This window comes from Myodes glareolus, chromosome 9 (assembly GCF_982192425.1).
Source record: "Myodes glareolus chromosome 9, mMyoGla1.1, whole genome shotgun sequence".
NCBI lineage: Eukaryota > Metazoa > Chordata > Mammalia > Rodentia > Cricetidae > Myodes > Myodes glareolus.
Genome location: NC_142034.1, coordinates 38,177,125 through 38,202,331, shown reverse-complemented (window position 1 = coordinate 38,202,331; position 25,207 = coordinate 38,177,125). Strand labels below are relative to the sequence as shown.

At 37.8% G+C, this 25,207-nt stretch overlaps 1 protein-coding gene across 1 annotated transcript in view; it reads right to left on the bottom strand.

Moving 5' to 3' along the window:
• Nucleotides 1–25,207, bottom strand: part of Aatf (apoptosis antagonizing transcription factor) — a 97,733-nt gene that overhangs the window by 53,789 nt on the left and 18,737 nt on the right. The window contains exons 5-7 of the mRNA XM_048446713.3: nt 6,118–6,232; nt 4,544–4,745; nt 3,381–3,545 (exon numbers count right to left, since the gene is read on the bottom strand). Coding sequence (XP_048302670.3) covers nt 3,381–3,545; nt 4,544–4,745; nt 6,118–6,232 — 482 coding nt within the window. The remainder of the gene's footprint in view (nt 1–3,380; nt 3,546–4,543; nt 4,746–6,117; nt 6,233–25,207) is intronic.

Here is a 25,207-nt window from a genome sequence, read left to right as displayed (position 1 = left end):
AGCACATTTTCCTTAAGATATAAGAACTCTGTCTGTCTGTCTGTCTGCCTGCCTGCCTGCCTGCCTGTCTGTCTATCATCTATGGCTTTTCAAGGAAGTTTCTCAGTGTAGCCCTGTCTATCCTGGAACTCCTTCTGTTGACCAGGCTGATCTTGAATGCAGAGAATGCTGTAATTAGAGGTATGGGCCACCAAGCCCAGCTAAAAACTCAAATAAATAAATAAATAAATGTTGTTTTATATTTAAAAAATCAAGAAAAACCTGAACATTATGGGAAAACCAGGTCTCAAAAAAAAGGGTGGAAAAGGAGGAGAAAAGATTAACAGAATAAAAGTTGACAGAATAAAGAAGCATAAAAGTAATCATAGCAATGTTTAAGCTCGTTCTAACAAAATCCACACAAATTCAAATAAGAAAATATTATTTTTCACCTTTCAGACTGGCAACATCCAAGTCTTGGAAAACAGATAGAGGGACTGGAATTAATAGGACTCTTTTGGGAGGCAATTTGGTAACATCTATCACGATTTATTGTATTTTCTTTAACATTTTTACTTCTAAAACTTCATCCATATGCTGGGCAGTGGTGATGCATGCCTTTAATCCCAGCACTTGGGAGGCAGAAACAGGAGGGTCTCTGTTCAAGACTACCCTGGTCTACAGAGCAAGTTCCAGGACAAGCTCCAAAGTGACATAGAGAAACCCTGTCTCAAACAACAAACAAAAACAAAAATCATCTAAACATTTACACAAACAGAAATATTTAGAAATGTTTGCTTCTAAAACTGGAAACAACAGAAACATCAAGTTTGACTAAGTTATAGCTTACAGTCATACAATAAAATTCCTTTTTTTTCCAAGACAGAGTTTCTCTGTGTACCCCTACTGTCCTCAAACAACTTCTATAGACTAGACTAAAGGCATAAGACACTACCTCCCAGCATAACAAACAATGGAATTCTTTACAGAAAGAAAAACATAAGGTAGATTTTCATGCTATGATAAACTATCTAGAATATATTTTTAAATTATAATGTTTAAATATAGTGACATTTCAGATTAATTTTTTAAATGTGCATATACCATTTGACTTAATTTTACAAAAGGACCCCTGAAGTGCTGCGATAGGTAGTTAATGGCTGTTCAGGGGACAAGAGCCATATTTTTCAGTGCTAAGCTGCCCTTACTCAAGTAAATAATCCTTCACCCAATGGTGTAGGCACGCCTAATTAAAAGGAGTGGGCCACAAACAAACAGAAAATGAAAGTAGGAGGAGAGTGTCTAGAAAAAGGAAGAGTATAGTGGGAAGGGGTAAGAGAGGATAATGGGGGAGAAGATACTTAAAGTATACAACATCTGTGGGTGTGTGTGTAATGAAACTATGGGGAAAAAACAACTTTTTTTGATAATTTTTAAGGGGTGCTAGAGAGATGGCTTGGTGGCTAAGTGCATGCATGCACTGTTCTTCCAGAGGATGAAAGTTCAATTCCCAGCACCCACATCAACGGGCTCACAAACACTTATAAGTCCAGTTCCAGAGGATCCAGTACCTCTCTGACCTGCACTCATATGAACATACCCACATAAACACACATACATATTCTAAAAATGAAATATTTAAAAAGAAAAAGAATCACATTTATATATATTACATATGCCATATACATAAAGTTTATAGAAACAATATGATTGGAATTTTCAGAAAAGGAAAAAATTTACATTTCATATGAAATTAAAAAGTTTGAGTATTTTTTTTTCGGTAAAATGTGTAACATGGAAGGGGAAAATTTCAGAGAATCTTATCTACACTCAAAAGACTACAAGGAGAGGGAAAATTAGCCTCTCTAGTGATGAGATCCCTTACTGGTTATCCAATATGAATGAAGAGGACATCCCTGAAAACATACAACCATACATACACAAACAACAAAAAAGACTCAGCAGGTATTTTATATCTTTGCGTATACATATACATATGTATGAGTGTGTATGTATATATGTATGTATGTAAATATATATGTAAAAATAATAACCAAAAAAAAAGGAGGCTGCCAATTTGAGAGTAGGAGGGGTATGGAAGGGATTGGAAGGAGGAAAAAGGGGGAAAGTAATGTAATTCTACTATTTTTTTATCTTATTTTATTTATTTTTATTTCATGTGTGTTCATGTTTTACCTGTATGCAAATATGTGTGACATTGTCAGATCACCTGAAACTGGAGTTACAGGCAGCTATGAGCTGCCATGTGGACGCTGGAAATTGAACTGGGTCCTCTAGAAGAATAGTCAGTGCTCTTACCTGCTGAGCCAGCTCTCCAGCCTCCTAACAGTTTTACAAAAGAGATCTATAAACATATAAACATAAAAAACATAAACTATAAAATTAAAATGTGGTGACCTTAAGAGATAGCTCAGTGGTTGAGAGCACTTGTTATTCTTACAGAGGACCCAGGTTCAGTTCCCAGCACCCATATGATGGCTAACAGCTATACATTAACTACAGTTCCAGAGGATCCAATATTTTCTTATTGCCTTCACAGACGCTGGATGCTCAGTGTGTGCACAGACATACATGGAGGTAAAACACTCATACACAAACGAACAAAAACAAACCAGGGGTTGTGTTACGTGTCTTTAATTCCAGCACTTAGGAAATAGAAGCAGGCAGATTTCTTTGAGTTCAAGGCCAGCCTGGTCTACAGAGTGAGTTCCAAGGGAGTCAAAACTATGTAGAGAGATTCTGTCTCAAAATATCCCCCTCAGCTGAGCGATGGTGGCATGCACCCTTAATCCCAGCACTAGGGAGGCAGAGGAAAGAGTATCTCTGTAAATTTGAGGCCATCCTGATCTACAGAGCGAGTTCCAGGACAGCCAGAGCTGGCACACAGAGAAACCCTGCCTCAAAAACTAAACAAACAAAACATAACAAAAAATTCCCTCAAATAAATAATGTTTCCTTTTGAACAAAGGAATTTTAATATTCCACTTTCAGATTATGCTCTAGAGTACCAAAGGCAAACATTAAACAAATGTCCATGTTGCCATTTCTACACAATAACTTTGAAACTAAATCTTAAGGTCTAAGATATAGGACAGTAGTAGAGGATTTGCACAGCATGTGAACCCCTGGGTTTGATCACCAGATCACAGAAACAACGACAACCAACCAAATCCCCTAAATCTTAAAAACTGGATTTTAAACAATTATCCTGTCAAACTCCTATATCAAATGCAAAATCAAGAGATTTGTAAGGCCTCATGCTAACAATCCAGCAGAACAGTGATGTTTCTTTTCTCACTAACTTCTCATAAGAGTTGATTCCACATTTAACTAGCTACCAGAGACTGTTCCCATAAGCACATGTGTCCCAGAGTTCTTACCGGTTCTCCTGGCAAACTCTCTGTTACAGGCGCAGGGGCTGGTTCAGGTTTGCCAAGAACTTGGTAGACAGAGCGCTTGGTTTGTGTCCTTCGAAGCAATCTTTCTTTGTCCATCAGAATGTGATCAATCTGAGTCAATATCGAACGTTCAAAGGCACCAAAACCCTGCAATAAAATTAACCAGTGTCAGGTAATGCAGGTCGGTACTAGAGGCAGCGATGCTGGATTCTTTTTCTGTGTCCAGAGGGTTTTCTGTTAAAGGCTCAGTATGTCGGTAGTTATATCTATTCTCAGAAAAATTTTCAAACAGTCATCATTGGGGGCTGGAGAGATGGCTCAGCGGTTAAGAGCATTGCCTGCCCTTCCAAAGGTCCTGAGTCCCAGCAACCACATGGTGGCTCATAACCATCTGTAATGAGGTCTGGTGCCCTCTTCTGGCCTGCAGGCATACACACAGACAGAATATTGTATACATAATAAGTAAATAAATAAATATTTTTTTAAAAAAAGTAATCATTTTCTTCTGCTCCTTCAATAACGTTTTCAAATCTGCTTATTTAAAGTATTTCATATTTCCAGCACCTGAATCAGGCTTCCTTTCCAGGATAAAACATTCTAATAAAGCTAAAATCAAATGGTACTAGAAGCAGTTCAATGAATCTGAGAATAGAAAAAATTGCTTACTATTACACCATATAAACTACATTTCTTATTTCTCACAAATGCTTCAGTTGCTTCACACACACACACACACACACACACACACAGAGTGGTGGTTTAAATAGGTATGGCCCCCATAAAATCATGTGTTTGATACTTGGCTCATAAAGAGTGGCACCATTGGGAGGTGTGGCCTTGTTAGAGTGGATGTAGCCTTGTTGGAGGAAGTGTGTCACTGTAGGGGTGGGCTTTGAGGTCTCATATGCTCAAACTATGCCCACTGTGGGAGACAGTTGCTTCTGGTACCTGCAGATCAAGATGTAGAACTCTCAGCTCTTCTCCAGTTCCATTGTCTGCCTGCACACTACCATGCTTCTCACAATGATGATAATGGACTAAGCCTCTGAACTGAAGTCAGCCCTAATTAAATGTTTTCCTTTGTAAGAGTTGCTGTGGTCATGGTGTCTCTTCACAGCAATAGAAACCCTAAGACACACACATACCTTGCCCAGTTTTCCAGAAGCAAGCTTGGTTTTATCATGCCACTTCTGCAGTGTACGGTTCCTGTAGACTGTAAAGTCAGCAAAGCGCTTTGCCATGAAGCTGGGATAGTTCTCCATTTCTAGTTTCCTCTTTGGTGGGCCCTTTCTTTGCTTCTTCTTCTTCTCTTCCACTAACTCATCATCTTCACTAGAAATTTCCTCACTAAAAAACCAGTAAGAACATTAAGTCCAACGTAAACATTACTTAAGTAACAGATTAGGTTCATGTCAAGTATTTAGACCCTACCCATTATAACTATACTATATCAGCAAGATGAGAAAGATTTTTTTTTTTGTATGTTTGAGAAGAATGTTCCTGGTGCTAGAGAAATGGCTCATTGGTTAAGAGCACTGGTTGCCCTTACAGAGAAACTGAGTTTGATCCACAGCACCACATGATGGCTTACAACTGTCTAATTCCAGTTCCAGGGGGATCTGACACCCTCTTATGGCCCCCAAAGGCACTGCTTATACATGATGCACAAACATACATGCAGGAAAAACACCTATACACATAAAATAAAAATAAAGATTAAATTTTTTTTAAAGTTTGTAAGGACAATCAAAGACTCACAGAAATTTTCAAATAAAATCGAAAGCACTTGGGTTTCAATTTTTTAATGTAAGCACATCATAAAAAGAAATGAGGTTGTAAAAACATTACTTGAAATGTATATGAAGCAGGCACATACAGGAGAAACATTAAAACTTTAAAAATTAAACACATACATTTCTGTGACCTTAAATTCCCAAATCAATAAGAGAAACATATTTCCATAAGCAACTGCTAAGAAGAGGTGAATAATAATTGACCTGAATGTGAAAAAAAAATTAGCACTAACTTGAAATACAGATAAAAAACAGCATAGGAAGTTCACATTCCAAGCATGGGCAGGGTTTCACTCTTGTCATTACTTCTTAAGCAACTATCTACCTAGTATTTACGCTTTGTAATTGATATTAAAAGCAATTCAGGGATGATAAAGTTCACAGAAGGAGGTACACAGAACTCAACATCTGTGGATATGGGTATCCATGAAAGGTTTCCGAACCATTCCCCCTTGGATACAGAAGGACAACTGCACATGTGATGAAAACCACTATGAAAATATACTTTAGCCTCCATCTACTTAACCAGCTGCACTCACTGTACTACTGGTTCCAACACATAGACAGTGCTCAAGGACATGGTTATAGGCACAACCATGGCATAGGCACAAAATATTTCAGAACATTAATTAAGCATTAATATTCAGAATATAATTTTAATCTACTAATTATTATAGAAAAGAGAAGGCAAGTGTTTTGACTAAGGCTACAAAGATAAGCAGGTACAACAAAGTTAGAACAAGCAGTCTAATCTCTATCTTCCTGTTTTTACCACCAGTTAAATACAAAAGTGGCTCTACTTCAATTATTATCAAACTTCCTATCTACTTGTATGGGAAGAACATGGCTTTCTTTTTCATAGAGGATAGGAATCTGTCCAAACAAAAAGACAAATAAGTAAGCCTATGGTTCTGCTTCCTCCTTACCTCTCCGTCTGGGGTTTCATCCCATTTACTAGATATCTAGTATCTGGGTACTGGAAAAGTAATTCTTCCTGAAGATCCACCAATGACCTTAATAATGCTTTAAGTGCTTTGTGACCTGGGACAGAAATAAACCACAGAGAGGGGATAATTAGTCATTTACAACTCTCTACAATGGCAGATGACTGTCATTCACTGTCTCCGGAGTAGTTCTGGCTGGGAAGAATGCAGAGACAGAGGCAGGAGACAGTCAGTACTCTCCATGGAAATCATTGCAGTGCCTGTCTCACATGGTAGTAAGGAACAAGCAAGACAGCATGTGGGGGTTGCTTAGAAATGTGTCTGCAGATAGAAAGATTTCAGTGGCCAGGTCTTTTTTAAAATTTATTTATTTTAAATTTATTTTATGTGTACTGGTGTGAAGGTGTCAGATTCCCTGGACTGAAGTTGTGGGTGCTGAAAATTGAACACAAATCCTCTTAACCACTGAGCCATTTCTCCAGCCCCGTCCATTTACAAAACAATTCCTAAATCTAAGGCTCAGGGAACAAACATGGGAGAGCGGAAAGATTGTAAGAGTCAGAATAACAGTTTGCTGTGAGATTATGTCACCTAGTAATGTCAGAAACTATACCCATAAAGTCTCACCAATATGACTACCTGAACATGAAATGAACATGAGATGAACAAGTTCAATGATAGACATGTCAAAGAGGGCCAGGGTAAGCCTATGAAGCCTCATCCCTATACAAAGAAGGAACTACCGGCAAATAAGGAATGCTGAGAGCAGAAGAAAGTCTTTTCCAGGGAACAGTATACCAACTGGTTATTAATTATCAAATGGTCAACCCTGAAAACATACATACATACACACACATGCATACATATATACACACAAGTAACACTATATGGACTAAGAAACTAATATTTAATTATATACACACATATACATGTAACAACAATTAAAGAAAAAAGAGGGCACGGATTTGAAAGTGAGCAAGAAACCTCGTCTACAAGACAGGCTCCAAAGCTACAGAGAAACCCTGTCTCAAAAAAACAAAAACAAAACAAAACAGCCAAAAAACCAAAAAACAAACAAACAAACAAACAAACAAAAAGCGAGCAAGGAGAGGTAGGTATATGAGAAGATTTGGAGGGGAAAAAAAGGAAGGGAGAAACGATGTAATTACATTGTCAGCTGGTAGTTGTAGGTTCTTAAAGAAAAAAAAATTTCTTGGGCCAACTCAGCACTGAGAAAATAAAAATAAACAAGCCAGGTGTGGTAGTGCCTGCCTGTACTCGCAGTACTTCTGAGGCTGAAGCAGGAGGATGACAGTTTAAGAACAGTCTGGGCTACACAGCAAAGCCCAGTCTCATGAAGACAGATGGACAGATCACTAGATTAAATCTTGAAAATATTAGGTTAGACAGAATTCACCAAATGTACAAAAGAAACGTAACTCTACTAACATGAGGGAACTAAAATACTACAATTCATAGAAAAGAGAGGAAATGGAGAATTAATGCTTAATAGTGCAATCTGGGGTAAGAACATGTTCTGGAGACAGTGGTAGGTAATGATTTGTACAACGATGTAAATGTACCTAATGACACTGAATTGTACACCTAAAATGGTTCAATAAAGGTAGATTTATGTCAAAAATAGTTCACCACAATAAAAACACCAACAAAAAACATTGATATAATTCAGTTTGAGAGCAGTTACCTAGCATAAAAAAGGTCTTGGGTTCAAACCAGCACTACTATCCAAAACAACCAACCAACGAACAAAACAAAAACTGAAAAAACAATCATTTAAAGCCGAAGATCACAGTATTATGGACTTTAAAAGGAAGAGAAGTGTGTGTTTTAACACACATGACACTTGATGATCCCTAAGTAAATCAGCCAATCAGAAATAAAAAGTATGATCCACTTAAATTAAAATCAGGGATAAACCAGGCAGCGGTGGTGCACACCTTTAATTCCAGCACTCGGGAGGCAGAGGCAAGTGGATCTCTGTGTTTGAGGTCAGCCTGAACTACTACAGATTGAGTTCCAGGACAGTTGGGTACCAAGAGACACCTAGTCTCAAAAACCAAAAAGAAAAGAAAAGAAAAGACCCAGCAGTCAAGAGGAAGAGAAAGGTGGATCTCTGTGAATTTGAGGTCTGGTCTACAAGGTGAGTTCCAAGGTATCCAGTGCTATACAGAAAGATCCTGTCTCACCCCCTCCCCAAATAAAATCAGTGATGGAGAAGAGAATGGCTATTGCAGGAGTTTCAGGAGAAGAAAGAAATGAAGACACAGATAAAACAGTTCTAGATACTGGTTGTACAAAGGCATGGTTTATTTATTCACAGTTTTGCATTAAGACAGTACAGTACTATGTAACCCAGACTGGCCCCAAACTTGTGATCCTCCCACATCTGCCGCCAAAATGCTAGGATTATTAGCATGGGCCACCACAATCAAAATTCTAGTGAACTATATCAAATGCTAGTAAACTATACATTAAAATTGTTTTTTTTTAAAAAAAAATAAGAGAGAGAGTGTGTGTGTAATGTAGCTCCGTTGGTAGCATGCTTGCCTACCATACATGAGGCCCTATGTTTGATAACCAGTACCACATAGACTAGGCATGGTGGGCACGTCTGTAGTCCCACACTTAGGAGGTAGCAGCAGGAGGATCAGAAGGTCAAGGCCATTCTCAGTTGTATAAGGGACTTAAGACCAGCCAGGGATAGAAACCTTGTCTCTAGGGGAAAATGGTAAATTTGCTGCTATGCTGCATGTTCTTTAACATAATGGAAGGTGAAAAAGAAGAATGAAGCACCACTTCTCCACTAAAACACCAGTGATGGAAGAAACTATAGGGGCTAGAGAAACGGCCCACCAGTTAAGAGCACTTGTTACCTTTGTAGAGTTCAGTTCCCAACACACACATGGTGGCTCACAACAATCAGTAATTCCAGTTCCACGAGATCCAATGCCTTTTCCTGATCTCAACAGATACCAGGCACATAAGTGGTGCACATGCATTCATGCAGGCAAAACACTCATACACATATTTTTAAAAAAAGTTAATATAAAAGTACTTTTAAAAGAAAGAAGCTACAAAACAGTGTGTGCCATAGCTGCTTGCCAATTGGCAAATAACATGTTCAACTCCAACATAACCAAGAACCATGAAGGGATCAGATGAAAGCCAACTTTTTTCTTTTCTTTTTATGGTTTTTTTTTTTTTTAACAGTTTCTCTGTTTAGCCCTGGCTGTCCTAGAACTGTCTGCAGACCAGGCTGGACCCACCTCCTTTTGCCTCCCAAATACTGGGATTAAAGGGGTGCACTGATACTGCTCAGTGAAAGACTACAACCTCTTTTTTTTGTTTGTTTGTTTTTTTGAGATAAAGTTTCTCTGTAACTCTGGAGCCTGTAATTCACTCTGTAGACTAGGCTGGCCCTGAACTCACCAAGATCCACCTGCCTATGCTGGGATTAAAGGCATGCACTACAACCGCCAGGGTTAAGACAGCAACTTTTAATGTCTACTCTCAAGCACTCTTTTTTTTAATTATTTTTATGTGCATTGGTGTTTTGCCTGCATGTATGTCTGTGTGAGGGTTTTGGATTCTAGAGTTACAGACAGTTGGGAGCTACCATGTGGGTGCTTGGAATTGAACCTGGGTCTTCAGGAAGAGCAGTCAGCGCTCTTAACCGCTAAGCCATCTCTCCAGCCCTCTCAAGCACTTTTTATTTTGTTTCAGTTGGTATTTTTTTTTTAATCCACTGTAGATCCATTCAATAGCTTTATCAATCTAACAAGACAACAGAGAGTCGGCATCAGTAAATCCAAGAGCCTTCTGATAACACTCTCACATGCTCTCGTTTCTTACACCCACCAGAAAGTAGCTCTTAAGTATAAGCTTCATTCAAAGTGTCAAGAGACTGGCCAGAAATGAACTCTATAATTACGTTTTTAAGCCCCCCTACCGCCCTCACACACAGTTAATCAAAGCAATTATCACAGTGGCCACTACATGGATAACTTCCCATAAACAGATTTAGAAGACAGAACTCAGTTTTCATTTCTTTACCAATATGAAGGCCACACTTCTGTCTGGCATGCAAAAGCTCATCCAGTAAAGTGTTTACCACTAAGCCTAACGACCTAAATTTTGATCCCTGGGATCCACATGGTTGAAGGAGAGAACTGACTCCTATAAGACGTCCTCTGACCTCCACACACATGACATACTCCCCCCCTCCAGTAATAAATAAATAAAGAGATGGTGTGTAAAACATATAGACATAGTGGAGCAATCCTTTGCTGAAGGTGAGAGGCTTCCTCAAAGCCACAGATGACAAGAGTAAAGAATCTGGAAACTCAAATCCAACAGTGAATTCTTTAAATTCTTCCCAAGCAAAGCAAATAAATACCCTCTTTATTATTCATATAGGACTGTATTCTATTTGTTCAAAACTATGAATAATAGATAGACTGAAATCAACAGTTTCTAATTCATCTCTAATTTTTCTGCCAATGATTACAGAGTTAAAAAGTTAAGAGAATCAGTGAAGACTCAATGCTCAAACCCTCTTGGCATAAGGCCACAAATCAAATGGAGACTGTCATGGATATTTGTGTTTAGTTTGCCCCATATGGTCCATTTCCAGAAGCTTTTCTTTTAAGAGGAGATTAAGAAAGACACTGCTTTCCAACACTAGCAAAACTCAATATAAGCATGTGACTACCAGTGCTGGCTAGGAATAATTCTGTGTAGAGAACAAGGGAAAGAACACTTCACTGAGAGTTCAGAGCCTAAACTCTGTTACTAATTAATCATGCTCTGCTGAGTGAACCAATTTAATCTCTTTGAGCATCAATTTTCTTACCTATAAAATGTAGTCAATTCTTTCCTTGTTGATCTTATTTTTAAAAATGAGGTAAAAACAAAAGCTGTATTACTGTCTGGCATATTTTAGATATTTCTCTAAAAGTTTTAGAAACAGAAGGTCTGCTACTATGAAACCATTGTCTCCCCCATGCTCAAAATCTTTTCAGAGTTGCATGTGTTGAGCTGCAGCACTAAGATTGGACTGGACTGGACTGGTATTCACTGATCCCGACATTCATTTACACACTACTCATTTGCAAGCATTTCTAAACGTAAAATGTCACCAGTCTAATATCCTCTTCACCCAACAAGCTTACTTTTCCCAATTCATCTAGATTGTCCAACACTAACAAAACTGTAGACGTAGAATCAGTTCGGATGTGTGCTCATTAGATTATAAACTAGTAAGTGCAGTTTTGGCAGTGGAAGGAGGGGAAATGAGAAGGGTATGAATGTATAAAGTAAAATGAAGCTTGCCTTTCCACTTTTTAGATGTCTATACAATTATTGTAAATAAATATGCAAACAAACAATTATTTACACCCAAATACACAAAAGCTCTCCCTCATCGCTCCAGACAGATGCACTGGACTAGAATTTGCAGATTATAAGAGTGTCTTTCCACTCCTCCTGCTCCACCTCATCAAAAGTAACTCCAGAACTAGAGCTAAAGTACAGGTCAAAATGACATAGGAAAGACTGGCCAAGAACAATACTTTTCATTCAAATCCACACAAGCCTGCCACTTGCACTAGGCATCCCCAGCAATTAATCCCCCAAGAAAGACATTTGATTAAATCTTTTCAAGCAAATCCTTTGCTTTGCTTTTGTTAGTTCACTTCTTGTCAACATCTATTAAAATATGCCTTTAATTCTCCCACAATCTTAAAAAACACCGATTCCACTGTCTTCAACTTTAATCAACTGTATGGCCAGCATTTTTCATTTCATAATAATGTGCTGCTTGGAATTCAAGAGGCAGGCTCAGCATCAATCATCTGGTAAGAATTTTTCCACTGCAATAAATATGCAAATGAGGAGAGCCAGTCAGTCGTATTTCAGGCCCGACTTGCTAGTGTTTTAAAAAAGACACAAATTTATTAATTGCCGGTGGCCAGAGGAATCCTATTACTTTGGGCATTGATTACAAAGCTGTGTGAGTGATTATTGTGCAACTCGCAGGCTACCCAGGCATGAGGAAAAATTATTAAAGCAAGGCAGAGATTATCAACTCAGAATAACAATAAGCCTTAACATTTAGGCCCTAACTTCTTCAACAAAGAATTACGTGAAGGCTCCACTGTATCATAATTCTGAATTCTGTCAGTATTACTGTTTGGGCTTGTTCTATATTCCCCAAGCAGAATGGCATTACTAGTAAGAAAGAGGACTGAAGGTTACAATTCCTCAACAAGCAACATTTGGATGAATGGCTATCATCTCCAGTGTACATCCAACTAGCATTTGTATATTTCCATGGAAGGATGCAGATATTCAGGTGTGCACAGATTTAGACAGACTGTTTGCTAGGGCAGGGGCTGGACAGTACAGGGAGAAGGGTACTTCTGTGCTGGTATTTCTGTGGATCAAAAGAACAATTTTCTTAATGGTATAAAAATAACAACAAGAATAACTTTTCCAAGCAGAGTATGGGGACTTATATTCTAAAATCATGACGGCTAAGCTATAAGCAGACTTGGGTTTTCACATCTCAAGAGGGCATGGCTGTACAATACATGCAGTCTATGGAGAAAACAGCTTGATGGGCTAATTTGGAATGCAAAGTGTTTTTGTGAGAAACATTCAACTCAAGATATATTAAATAAAATAAGAAAGAGGACTCAGTGGACAAAACTTATTTTTTTTCCTGTGTAAGAGAATGGTGTAGGGAATTGGGGAAGTGAGGAGAAGTTGGAGTGAGGAGAGGTGAAGAGACACATGGTGAAATATATGCTGGGTGGGCCCCTGTGCAGAAAGAAACAAAAAGAAGAAAATCCTCAACATTTTACATTACTGCCACACTAAATAACATGATAAATAGAGTGCATTTGAGTTGTGTGGAGGGACATCCCACTCAAGCTGTAATTTCTGACCAGGCATGAATTTATAAGGAAGAGAAAGGAACTGCAGAATTTCTTAGGTTTCCCTGAATACTCTCTCAAATACCTTGATGAAGTGTCAATAAATCCTTAAAAAGCCCTATAGGACACAGCAATCTAACTGATCAATGTACTTCCAGAAATCTGCAACAGTTACCTTCCTGCACAGGTCCTAGACAACCTACACTGCTCTTGAGTACTTTCCCAAAAAGAAAAATTCATTTCTGCCCCCTTTAAACAGAAAGAAATACATGTTCAGAATACAAGGTACTTAAAATCCGAGTTTATTTACAAGTGTATTTAAACTGCCTAGCAGCAGTTATCCAAGAAGAGTGGGGATACTATCATTTGTACTGCATATATTTTTGAACTGTCTGAATATTTTATAAGTATATATTACCTTCATAATTTAAAATTTTATTAAAATTTAAAGTAAACTGTGAAGTGAGGAAAGTTATTAAAAATAAAATTAGAAGCAGGCCTCTCTCAGTTTGTGTAAGACAGTCTGAGGAGTCCACCAACCTCAATGACACTGGGGCTTCTACTAAAAAAGGGATGGTTCTTCCCTACTGCAAAACTGAGTCTAACTTCTCTTAACTGCTGATCCATCTTTCCAGGCCCCTGACTAACTTCTCAAAATACAATAAATCCAATGAAAAGGGGAATTTGGAAAGTACCTCTTTGAAATATCAGGATTTCATGTGGAATTAATCACTCTTCTCTCAGGGTCATTCCTATCATTGGTAAAATCACATTGTACTAAAACTTGGATTTTAAGTATCCTGGATTCTGAATATACTTTGTATATAAAGAGAAAATCCCAGATTTTCCTTGTTGGGAAATTTCTTTTTCTTTTTCTTCCTCCTCACTGCTCCAGTTTTTCAAGACATGGTTTTTTTTGTGTAGCCCTGACTATAGGAACTCACTCTGTAGGTCAGGCTGGTCTTGAACTCAGAGATTTGCCTGCCTCTGCCTCCCTAGGGCTGAAATTAAAGATGTGCACTACCATACCAGGCTTATAAATCTGATTTCAATACGTTCAAGATGCTTCAGGTCAGAGACATAACTCAGTCTGTCACTCCAGCACCTAACATTGACCAGAATGAATTCCTATGCATGTTTTCATTTTGGAAAGTCAATGGCAAAATATCTGACCACATTATTATCTCTAACTCTAAATGTAAACACAGGATGAATTCCTGAGGATGACCATGAACTTCTAATCTTCCTGCTTCAACCTCCAGAATACTGCAATTACAGGTCTACAGTAGCACACCCAAGTTGTGTTGGGGACTGGCCTAGGGCTTTTGGCATGTTAGGTAAACACTGTACCAACTGAGCCAATCCCAGATCCAGGCTTAGGAATTTAAAAATCATAAAATAAGCACATTCTCATGAAGACTTAGTAATTGTTAGTGCTTACTAAACTGAGCCTTAAAAATTCAAAGAATGTCTCAATTTTTACTACTAGTAAGACCAAAGGCTGTTTATTCACCAACGCCAACAAATTACTTTGAGATTGTATTCATATAAAACTATTTAAATAATGTTTCCTGCATTCAAAGCAGTTTACTAAAACCCACTTTTTCCTACGAGTACTTTGAAATCAAGGGCTGGACTCCTTTGCTATGCTTAGGATGGGTAAATGGTGGAATCTGTGTTGTTGAATACATTGAAACAGAGGTGAATCTATTCTATATTGTTGAATGTATAGATATAGATATATTTGAGTGACATTCTAATCTATTTTTGTTTTATGTGTACTTTATTTTGCTTTTTATGTTCAGGCATAGGGTTTCATGTAGCCCAGGCTGGCCTCAAATTCAGGATGTAGCCAGGATGATCTTAAACTCCAGATCCTTCTAACTAGTGCTGGGATCTCAGAGAGGCACCACATGGCCCAGCTTCCTAATCTTCTTGACACATAATCTCTATGTTAATTTCAAGACTTCAAACACCTTTACATATAGTCTAATATTTATTCACATAGTCTTTTCAAGAAGAAGCAAATACTGTGGCCAGAGGCTATATACCCTAAAAAATGACTCCACTAACTCATTTAAATCTTTCCAGCAATCCTTTAGAGGTAAGTGCTGTTATTATTTCCATTTTGTAAAAGAAGAAAACATTACTATAAGCTTTTTTAAAAAAACTGAAGTTTTCATTTTCTGCATTAATATATCTTTGTGGATTACGTCGCAAAACTACATGGGGAACCAAGTGCAATCAAATTTTTAGTTACTAATATTGCTGAGGGCATGGCTCAGCTGTACAGCACTTGCCTAGCATGCACAAGGCCCCAAGTTTAATCTCTAGAACGGATTAAACAAATAAATACATAATTATCTTAATTATTCTTTCTGAGATTGTGTGACTTCACTTAATATTATACATTCTAAGTCCATCCTTTTTCCTGCAAATTCTTCTTTAAAGCTGACTAGTATTTTATTGTATATAAAAATATAAAATCCAACGTGAAGCTCCACAGCTTCCATTCTGAACAGTCACCGGAACTACATAGAAGTTCACTGAATTGTAAAGTCTTTGGTCTGATTAATTTCAGTGTTTGATTTCAGCAATATTTTTATAATAAATTTTAAAATAATAATTTCAAAACACTTTAAGATTGATTTAAATATGTGTATGTGAGGGAAATGCACATGAGGGTGGGTGCCCTCTGGGGCCAAAAAGGGCATCAGAGACCCCTGAGCTAGACTGAAAGGCAACTGTAAGCCAGCACAGGTGCTATGAACCCAAACTTGGGTCCTCTGGAAAAACAGCATTCGTAAACACTGAGTCACCTTCCCAACTCCCAAAACCTTTCTTCAATTACTAAAAAATGGTAAAAATCTCCCTTTTCAATACTACTACTCAATAAGAAAATTACATCCAAATTTGGTTCCCACATTTGAAAAAACAATGTGGAAAAATTAAAGGAAGTCCAAATCTTAACAAAAACCAGGTCCCACTAGGAGGACATAAAAAAACACATGTATTCTAAAAGACAGTGTTAAGGAATGGATTAATGAGTCTCAAAAATTCAAATGGCCAAACACAGATGCTTAAATTTACACTAAAAACAATAACAACAAACAATTACAAGACATAAAAAATTTAAAGCTATGTGATAAATGACATCTAACATCATGTTTTCTTTAACCAATTTCTTGGCCTGAGGATGAAGCTCAGATGTATAGTATCTCCCTAGAATGTGCAAGACCCTGGGTTAAATCCCCAATACTTCAAAAATACACATATATTAATAAAATACAATAATTTTTGATAATTCTTGATGGTGTCAAAAATGTAAGGAAAAGAGGGCTGGAGAGATGGCTCAGTGGTTAAGAGCATTGCCTGTTCTTCCAAAGGTCCTGAGTTCAATTCCCAGCAACCACATGGTGGCTCACAACCATCTGTAATAAGGTCTGGTGCCCTCTTCTAACCTGTAGACATACACATAGACAGAATATTGTATACATAATAAATAAAGAATTAAAAAAAGAATTTAAGGAAAAGATTCCATTCATAACAAATAAGAAAGAGTTTAATTAGCTCTACACATCCAGAAAGCAGCCAGGCAAAAATGTATCAGCATTATACACATGCATGTTTCCTTCCACAGCTAGAAATTAATCATAAAGAAACAGATTTCAGGGGGCTGGAGAGATGGCTCAGAGGTTAAGAGCACTGCCTGCTCTTCCAAAGGTCCTGAGTTCAATTCCCAGCAACCACATGGTGGCTCACAACCATCTGTAATGGGGTCTGGTGCCCTCTTCTGGCCTGCAGGCATACACACAGACAGAATATTGTATACATAATAAATAAATAAATATTTTTTAAAAAAACAGATTTCAAAGTAAAGAGATAGACCAAAAAAAGTATTTTCAGCATTGTTTATAACAGGTATTAAAAAAAAAACCTACAAATATCTTTGTTGCTTATTTGTAAGGAACTGTTTAATTTTATTTTAATCAGAAAAGTTGTTGGGCGACTCTTAAAAAAGGTAAATACAAATGGAGCTTGGCTTAAATAAACCAAAAAATTTAAAAAAAAATGAAGCAATCCAAATATTGAATGGGCAAGTTACAAAATTACTGAAACTATTAACTCACTTAAGTGAGATGATGATTGCATAAGAAATGCCCTCATTTTTAGAGTCATGTGTTTAAATATTTACAAGCAACATGACTGTTATTAACAAACTATTTCAAAAAGAGTCCTAGCTGTCCTGCAACTCACCCTGTAGACCAGGCTGGCCTCGAACTCAGAGTTCTGAGTTCTGCCTGCTCTGATCCAGAGTGCTAGGATTAAAAGCATGCACCATCACCGCTCAATTGCCTCTGACTTTTTAAAAGGGCAATAAAGATCAAATGAAGAAAAATTTGGCAGATTAGGGAATGCCTGTAATCCAAGAACTCAAGAAGCTAAGGCAGTCACAAATTTGAGGCTAGTATGAGCTGTATAATATGTACCAAGTTAGCAAGACTCAAAACAAACAAACAAACAAACAAACATCTCTAAGAATATGAAGAGATAGGGTTGGTAATGCTTAATGATCAAGAGCACTAGCTGTTCTTCCAGAAGATCTAACAATTCCCAACACCCACATAGTGGCTCACAATTGTCTGTGACTTCAGTTCTAAGGGATCCAACACTCTCTTCTGGCCTCTGTGGGCACCAGGCACACATGTGATGCGCATATATACATGGAGGCAAAACACCCATATACATAAAATAAAATAAAATTAAAATAGAAAATAGGTCAGATGTGGTGGTACATTCCTTTAATCCCAGCACTTGGGAGACAGGAGTAGGTGGATCTCTATAAATTTGAAGCTAGCCTGGTCTACATAGTAAGTTCACAGCCAGAACTACAAAGAGAAACCCTGTCTCAAAAAAAAAGTCTATCTGTCTGTCTGTCTGTCTCTCTCTGTTTGTGTGTGTGTGTGTCTCTATCTACCTATCTATCTATCTATCAATCAATCAATCATCGGGGAGGGAGTCTTCTTCTAAGGTAAATATACTTCTCCATATCAATAAAAAAAAAATCTAGCGAAAAGAAGAAACAGGTTAAAATCAAATGCCAAACTAGGAAATTGTGTGATGGTATACAGATTAGTTTTACTACGTAAGAGGGCTAATGTGGGAGGATCCTGAGTTCAAAGTCAACCTGGGTCTTAGAGTGAGGGGCTATCTCTGAAAGGGAGGAGAGAGGAGAAGAGGGGAGGAGAGGAGAAGGGAGAGAAGAATAAGAGGAAGTCTTCTCCTTGACTAACAAGGAGAGTATCCATTCCTAGAACCAGTTTAAATTTCTTCCTATTTGATTCAGAAAAGAAATAACAAGGGTCAATAATTGTAAAGTAGAAAATGCTTGCCCTCATTAAATACTGTGAAACATAAATTAAAAGAAATGTAAATTAGAATAAGCACACCATTTTCCACCTATCAAAGCAGCAAAGATGAAACAAAATTACAATATCCAGGATTGAAAAGGATCAGAAACTGACATTCATATAAACAAGGCAAGAATGTAAACTGACAAAACTTTTCTGGAGGGCAGTTTGGTGATAGGGATCAAAAGCCTTCAAGTTTCAACTATCCTGGGAAATGCACAGATTCCACATCTAGATTCATTTTCTGTAATCAGGTAACCCTGGATATAAGATTCAGTAACAAAGATGTAATTGTTTATCATTTAGAAAAATGAAGACCTTGAAACAATCCAAATATCCAATAATAAAGAATTGGTTAAACTACCCATATGATGAAATTCTATGCTATCATTAGAAATAATGCTGTAAAACCTTTAATGACATGGAAAAACAGTCATGATCTCTGTTACATAGAAAAAAAGTCAGATTACAGAACAATTTTTGAATAAGTACTATTTTCTAACTATATACACAAAGAAGAAACATCTTGTAGCACAAATAATAAAAAAAAAACAGAGACAAATATTGAGGTTCAACCTGAAGATCAGAAAAAAAAAAAAAGCAGCCAAGCCACTAAAGAGCTCTTGTCTCTAAGAAATCCTCAGACTGAAAGAGAACGAGATCCTGTCTCATCCCGGCTTATACTCCCCTCTAGTGCTGTGATTAAAGGCGTGAGCCACCACTGCCTGGATCTGTTTCTGCATTGATCTTGTGTAGCCTAGGGTGGCCTTAAACTCACAGAGCTCCATCTGCCTCTGTCTCCAAATCCTGGAATTAAAGGTGTGTGACACTACTGCCTGGCCTCTAGTGGCTTAGTTTTACCTTCTGGTCTTCAGGCAAGCTTTATTTATTAAAACATAAATAAAATATCACTATAACATCTAGAAGAAATAAAACCACATACCAAAATATTGAAAACACTTAACTACACGCACGCACGTGCACACACACACACACACACACACACACACACACACACACACTGTCACTCAATCCTCCTGCCTTTAACTTTCGAGGGCTAGAATTACATGCCTGAGATACCAAGCCTAGCTCTAAAGCACATGGTCTTAATTGCTAGAATCAGGAGACCACTGCTTAATTTTGCTTAATTTTTTCCAAATTTCATATAATGGATATATACTATATTTAAAAGAAAAAGATGGGGCTGGAGAGATGTCTCAGCAGTTTAGAGGACTTGTTGCTCTTACAGAGGACCTCTCACAACCATCCATAATTCCAGGTCAAGGGGATTCAACTCCCTCTTCTGGCCTCCATGGGTATCCACACACACAGTATACATACATACATGCATGCAGGCAGGCAGGCAAAACACTCATACACATAAAATAATAATAAAAAGACATACATGCAGACAAAAACCCATACACATAATATAAAGGTAAGTGTGGCTGACTCAAGGATAGCAAACATATATATATATATGTATATATATGTATATATATATATATATAGTATGTGGAATGCACTGGGCTCTATCCCTAGCTCTAAAAACAAAATAAAAGAAATAGCAAAACAAAGAAATTACTTAATGACAAATTTTAAAGTGAGGAGGACTGGTGAGATAGCTGAGTAGGTAGGAGTACTTGTTTGCAACTCAGTTACCCATGTAAAGTGCCTGGATCTTAAGAGCTGAATCCCAAAGTTGTTCTCTGAATTTTGTTTTTCTCTTTTATGCTCTCCTGTACTATTTCTTATATTCCGCTATAATATTTTGTTTCTTTGTCTTCCTCATGTGTGTGTCATATATGTGGAGGCATACATGCCTATAGAGGCTAGAGGAGATTGCTGGATGTCCTCCTCTATCATGCATCACATTATTCCCTTGACGTAGGATCCTTCTGAACGTGGAGTTTGAAGTTTTTCAGCTAGGCTGGTGGCTAGCAAGCCCCAGAGATGATCTTCTCTCTGACTGCTACAAGCACTAAGGTTACAGGCACAAAGCAGCCAGTCCTATGTTTTATGGTTTGCTGAGAATCCCAACTCAGGTTCTCATGCTTATTCAGCAAGTGTTCTTACCCACAAGTCATCTCCCCTGACCCTTCTTAAAAGCTTTTGAGACATAGTATCAAGCAGCTTTGATTGACCTTGAATTTCTATTTTTTAAATAGAGAGATAAAAAATATTTTATGTGCATGGATGTCTTCCTTGCAGGTCTATCTACATACCTTGTACATGCCTAGTATCCATGGAGACCAGAAGAGAGTGTTAGACTCCCTAGAATTATAATTATAGGCAGCTATGTGGGTGCTATGAAGTGAATTTGGGTTCCCTAAAAGAGAAGCCACTGCTCTTAACTGCTGAACTATCTCTCTAGGACCCTGATTGACCTTGAACTGGCTATATAGGAGAGAATGACCTTTATTCTTATACCTCCAACTCCCAAGTCTTGGGATCATAGGCATGTGCAACCACCCCTGGCTCTATTTACATTTTTAAGATAAATTATAGTGTTATATGCACTTTTAACATAAGGGAAGAACAGCCAGGATGGGGGCTCCAACCTGTAAAGTAGCACTCAAGGGGCTGAGACGAGGATTACCACAAATGTAAAGCCAGTCTGAGCTATATAATGAATTCCAGGTGTGACTTGACTTGCCTCAAGACTAGGAGAGGCAAGGAGGAAGAACATAAGTACAAATTGAACTAAGAATTAAGCCCCATTAAAAAACCAAGGGGGGGGGACGACAAGGAATTGCAGGCATGGGGGCACACTCCTGAAATCCCAACATTTGGGAGGCCGAAGCAGGAGGATTGTGCATTCAAGGCTAGTCTAGGCTACATAGCACGCCCATCTCAAATAAATACCTGCATTCTTTTGGGAAATGTGTTGCAGTTTCCTATGGTACTGAGAAAAATGGGGCAGCTAGTATCAGGAAACTGTGTTGTGTCGGTAAATATTAGCTATGTCAAACAGGAAGAAGTGGCTGAGATGGTGGTCTTATTTCATGCTTCCCATCAATATACCTCTCACACATCAAGATGGAAACAACCACTGGCTTTGAACAAGAATTCCAGAGAAACCACAAGAAAACTCATTTTTTTGTTTTGTTTTGTTTTTTAAAATAAAGTTTCTCTGTGTAGCCCTGGCTGTCCAGGAACTCACTCTGTAGACCAGGCTACCCTTGAACTCACAAAGATCCAACTGCCTCTGCCTCCCATCCCAACTGCTGGAATTAAAGTCATGTGTCATCAGTATCAGACTCAAAGTGATGAAAAAGCCCACTTCACATAGCATATTTCTGTGTTTGTCTACATTTTTAGGATTACTTGAATTATAAAAAGTAACTTCATCATTTGTAGTTGGGCGGCGGTGATACACGCCATTAATACTAGCAGTCCGGAGACAGAAGCAGGTGGATCTCTGTAAGTTTGAGACCAGTCTGGTATACAGAGTGAGTTCCAGGACAGCCAAGACTACAAAGAGAAACCTTGTCTTGAAAACAACAAAAAAAGTACTTCATTTGTAAGTACAACTATTACTATAGAGGAGGAGCAATTTGAGAGGAAACAGAATTACCACTCAACCCTAGTACATTTCCTACTTTTATGCCAAGAAAGAGAACCACAAAACCAAACACATAAATTCTACATACTTTTTCAGAGTTTGTGTTTCCCTTTAAATAAAGAATTTCCTTTCTACTCTTCTTCCACAGCCCTCCCGTTTGAATCATTTGTTCCTATTTTGGTACAATGTATCCCTAAGGGGTTTCAATGAGTTGTGAAACAACTGTTATTCACAAGCAAAAAGAAAAGAAAGAAGAGAGCAAGAAGGCAAGACTAACTGCAACTGCAGTACAGCTAAGGAGCTGGCTTCTCACACTTTCACCATGTAAATAATGCACAGATCCTGCGGGAACATGCCAAACACCAGGATTCTTAATTAATGGAGCTCTTTAATGTGCAAATCAGGAACAAATTGCAAGTTCTGACTTGCATTGATTATGAAAACATTAATTGAATGAGCAAGACCTATGAAAGACAGAATCCCAAGTCTTCCAAGAGACCAAAAGAATACGGAGCTCTGGAAACCAGACAAGTCTGACTGTTATCTGAAGTGCAAACCTGCACCTGAGTACTCTCCAGAACACACCGAATTAAAAACCAAGTTCGATCAGAAAGCAATCACTATAAAAGCCTCTATTCCACTACCATAACACATTAAACAGAAAAGTGAGCATCTGCTCCTGAATCTTACACAGACAGTTTTAAGGAAAAACAAAAATAAAAAACACCTTCACCACCAAAACATCATATATACATTTATATATATACATATACATATATAATGCAAGTAGATATGTATAATAAAACAATGCTGTCTCTTTAAAAAGAAATTCGTTCTATATAAATTATAGCCATAAACTTTTCCTGCAGTGCAGCCTAATTAATTCTTGTTCTATATACAAAGGGAAATGCTGGGTGACAAATGGGTGTGAAGCCAGAAAGCTGCCAGGTCTGCAAAACATTTTCTACTTCAATTTATAAGCAATTTTGCAGTAAATCATCAACCAGAACCTGGAATCTCAGGAATCTCTGAGTGTCCAAACCACATTATATCACTTATCAAAGATAGAAGGAAAAATAGTTTAAAGACATCTCATTTTTCAGTTCTAACCCACATCAAAATCCAGAAGCTTTACATAATCTATTATTCTCTTCTGGGTAAGGCTTTAGTGCCAAAGATATATATTTCAAGCAAAAGTGACACTATAGGTTGATGTAGATCACCCCTCTATCCCTAGAAGCACTGTATCATGTATCCATTACCATAAGAAATATTCCTGAGTTATCTGGGAATAAGCACACAACTATTTACACTCCCTCCTCCTTCAATACAAGCAAAATGCTCACAATCAAGGCAAGCTGAAGGGTTCACCAGTAAGAGGGTGGAAAACAGGTGGGAAACACTCCAAGAAAACGAGGCTACTGGAGAGGAAAATGGAAACTCATACAAGACAAAGAAAAAAGCTGGGCTGCCTCTTTGTAGTCAAACCCTTCCCCCACCCTTAGCCCACTGGCTGCCACTGAGTTGATCTCTTCCCCGTAGTTCCAACACTCCCCGAGAAAATCACATAAATGGAGTTTTAAAGTGAATAACCTTTTGAGGTTTTCAGTTAGCATAACACCACTGAGACTGATTCCTTTTTACTGCTGAGTAATGTACCACAATTTGTTTATACATTTGTTCAATTTGTTTGAAGGACATTTGGGTTGTTTCCAGGTTTGTTGATTATGAATAATGCTGTTGTAAATGTCTATGTACCAGTTTTTGTGTGAACATGTTTTCATTTTTCTAGTGAGATCTAACAGTGGGATCCCTGCATCTTGAGCATGTGGTAAATACATGCTTACATTTATTTTTAGAAACAAAACTTTTTCTAAGCTGTTTTTACAAAATGGCTGTACTGTTCTGCATTCCTACCAGAAACCTAGGAAAACCCCAAGTTGGTGTCAGTTGTTTGTCTTCCATACTCTAAAGAGAATACAGAGGAATCTCCAGTGATGATTGCATGAATATGATTGGGCGAGATGTCTTTCCATCTACTTATATGCCATCATACATTTCTTTGGTAAAAGTTCTGTCCAATCTTTATGTTTATTTTTATTTATTTGTTTTACATCTATTTCTTTGTGTATGCATGCACATGTGAGCATGCACACAGCATGATGCATGTGTAAAGGTTAGAGGACAACTTTCAGGAGTGGGTCATCTCTTTCCATCATTGGGTACCAGGGAACTGAACGTGTCTTCAGCATTAGTGACAAGCATCTACTGGCTGAGTCATATTACTGGCTCTTGTCCATCTTTTCAAATATGTAATTTTACTGTTGCATTTTGAGAAACTTTACATATTCTAGATGTACTTTTTCTTTTCTTTTTTGAGTCTGGAATATGATTTGCAAGTGTTTCTTCCCAGTCTGTAGCTTGTCTTTTCATTCTGTTAGCACAGAACAAAAGGTTCTAATTCAGACAGCAAAATCATTAATTTCTTCTTTTATGAACTGCATGTGTCTGTGCACCACATGAATGCAAATGCCAACAAAGGCCAGAAAGGGGCACCAGATCCCCTGAGACTGGTTACAAAGGAGTATGCCTAAGTGCAGATAGTGGGAATTGAAACTAAGTCTTCTGGAAGAGCATTCAGTGCTCTTAACCACTGAGCACTCTCTCTAGTCCCATGGATACAGTGTCCCAGAAATCTCTACCTAACCCAAGATCATAAAGACTGTACTCACTTGTGGTCTAGAAAACACATTAGTTTTATGTTTTACTGTAAGTTGCTATAAACTAGTTTGGATTGATTTTAATATAAAGCATGAGACATTGGTTGAGGTTCATCTGATGTTTAATACTATTCTCTTGCTTTTTTACACATATATTTATTTTTATTTTATGTGTATTAGTGTTTTGCTTACAGGTAGATATATGTGAGTAACTGGTACCCTCAAAGACCAGAAGAGGGCATTGGATCCCCTAAACTGTAGTTACAGAGGGTGGTGAGCCACTATGTCGGTGCTGGGATTCAAATATGGGTCCTCTGGAAGAGCAACTAATGCTTTTAACCACTTACCCATCTCCCCAGCCCCCGAAGACTATTCTTTTGCCCCTGTAAAAACTTGCATCTTTGGGGCTGGAGAGATGGC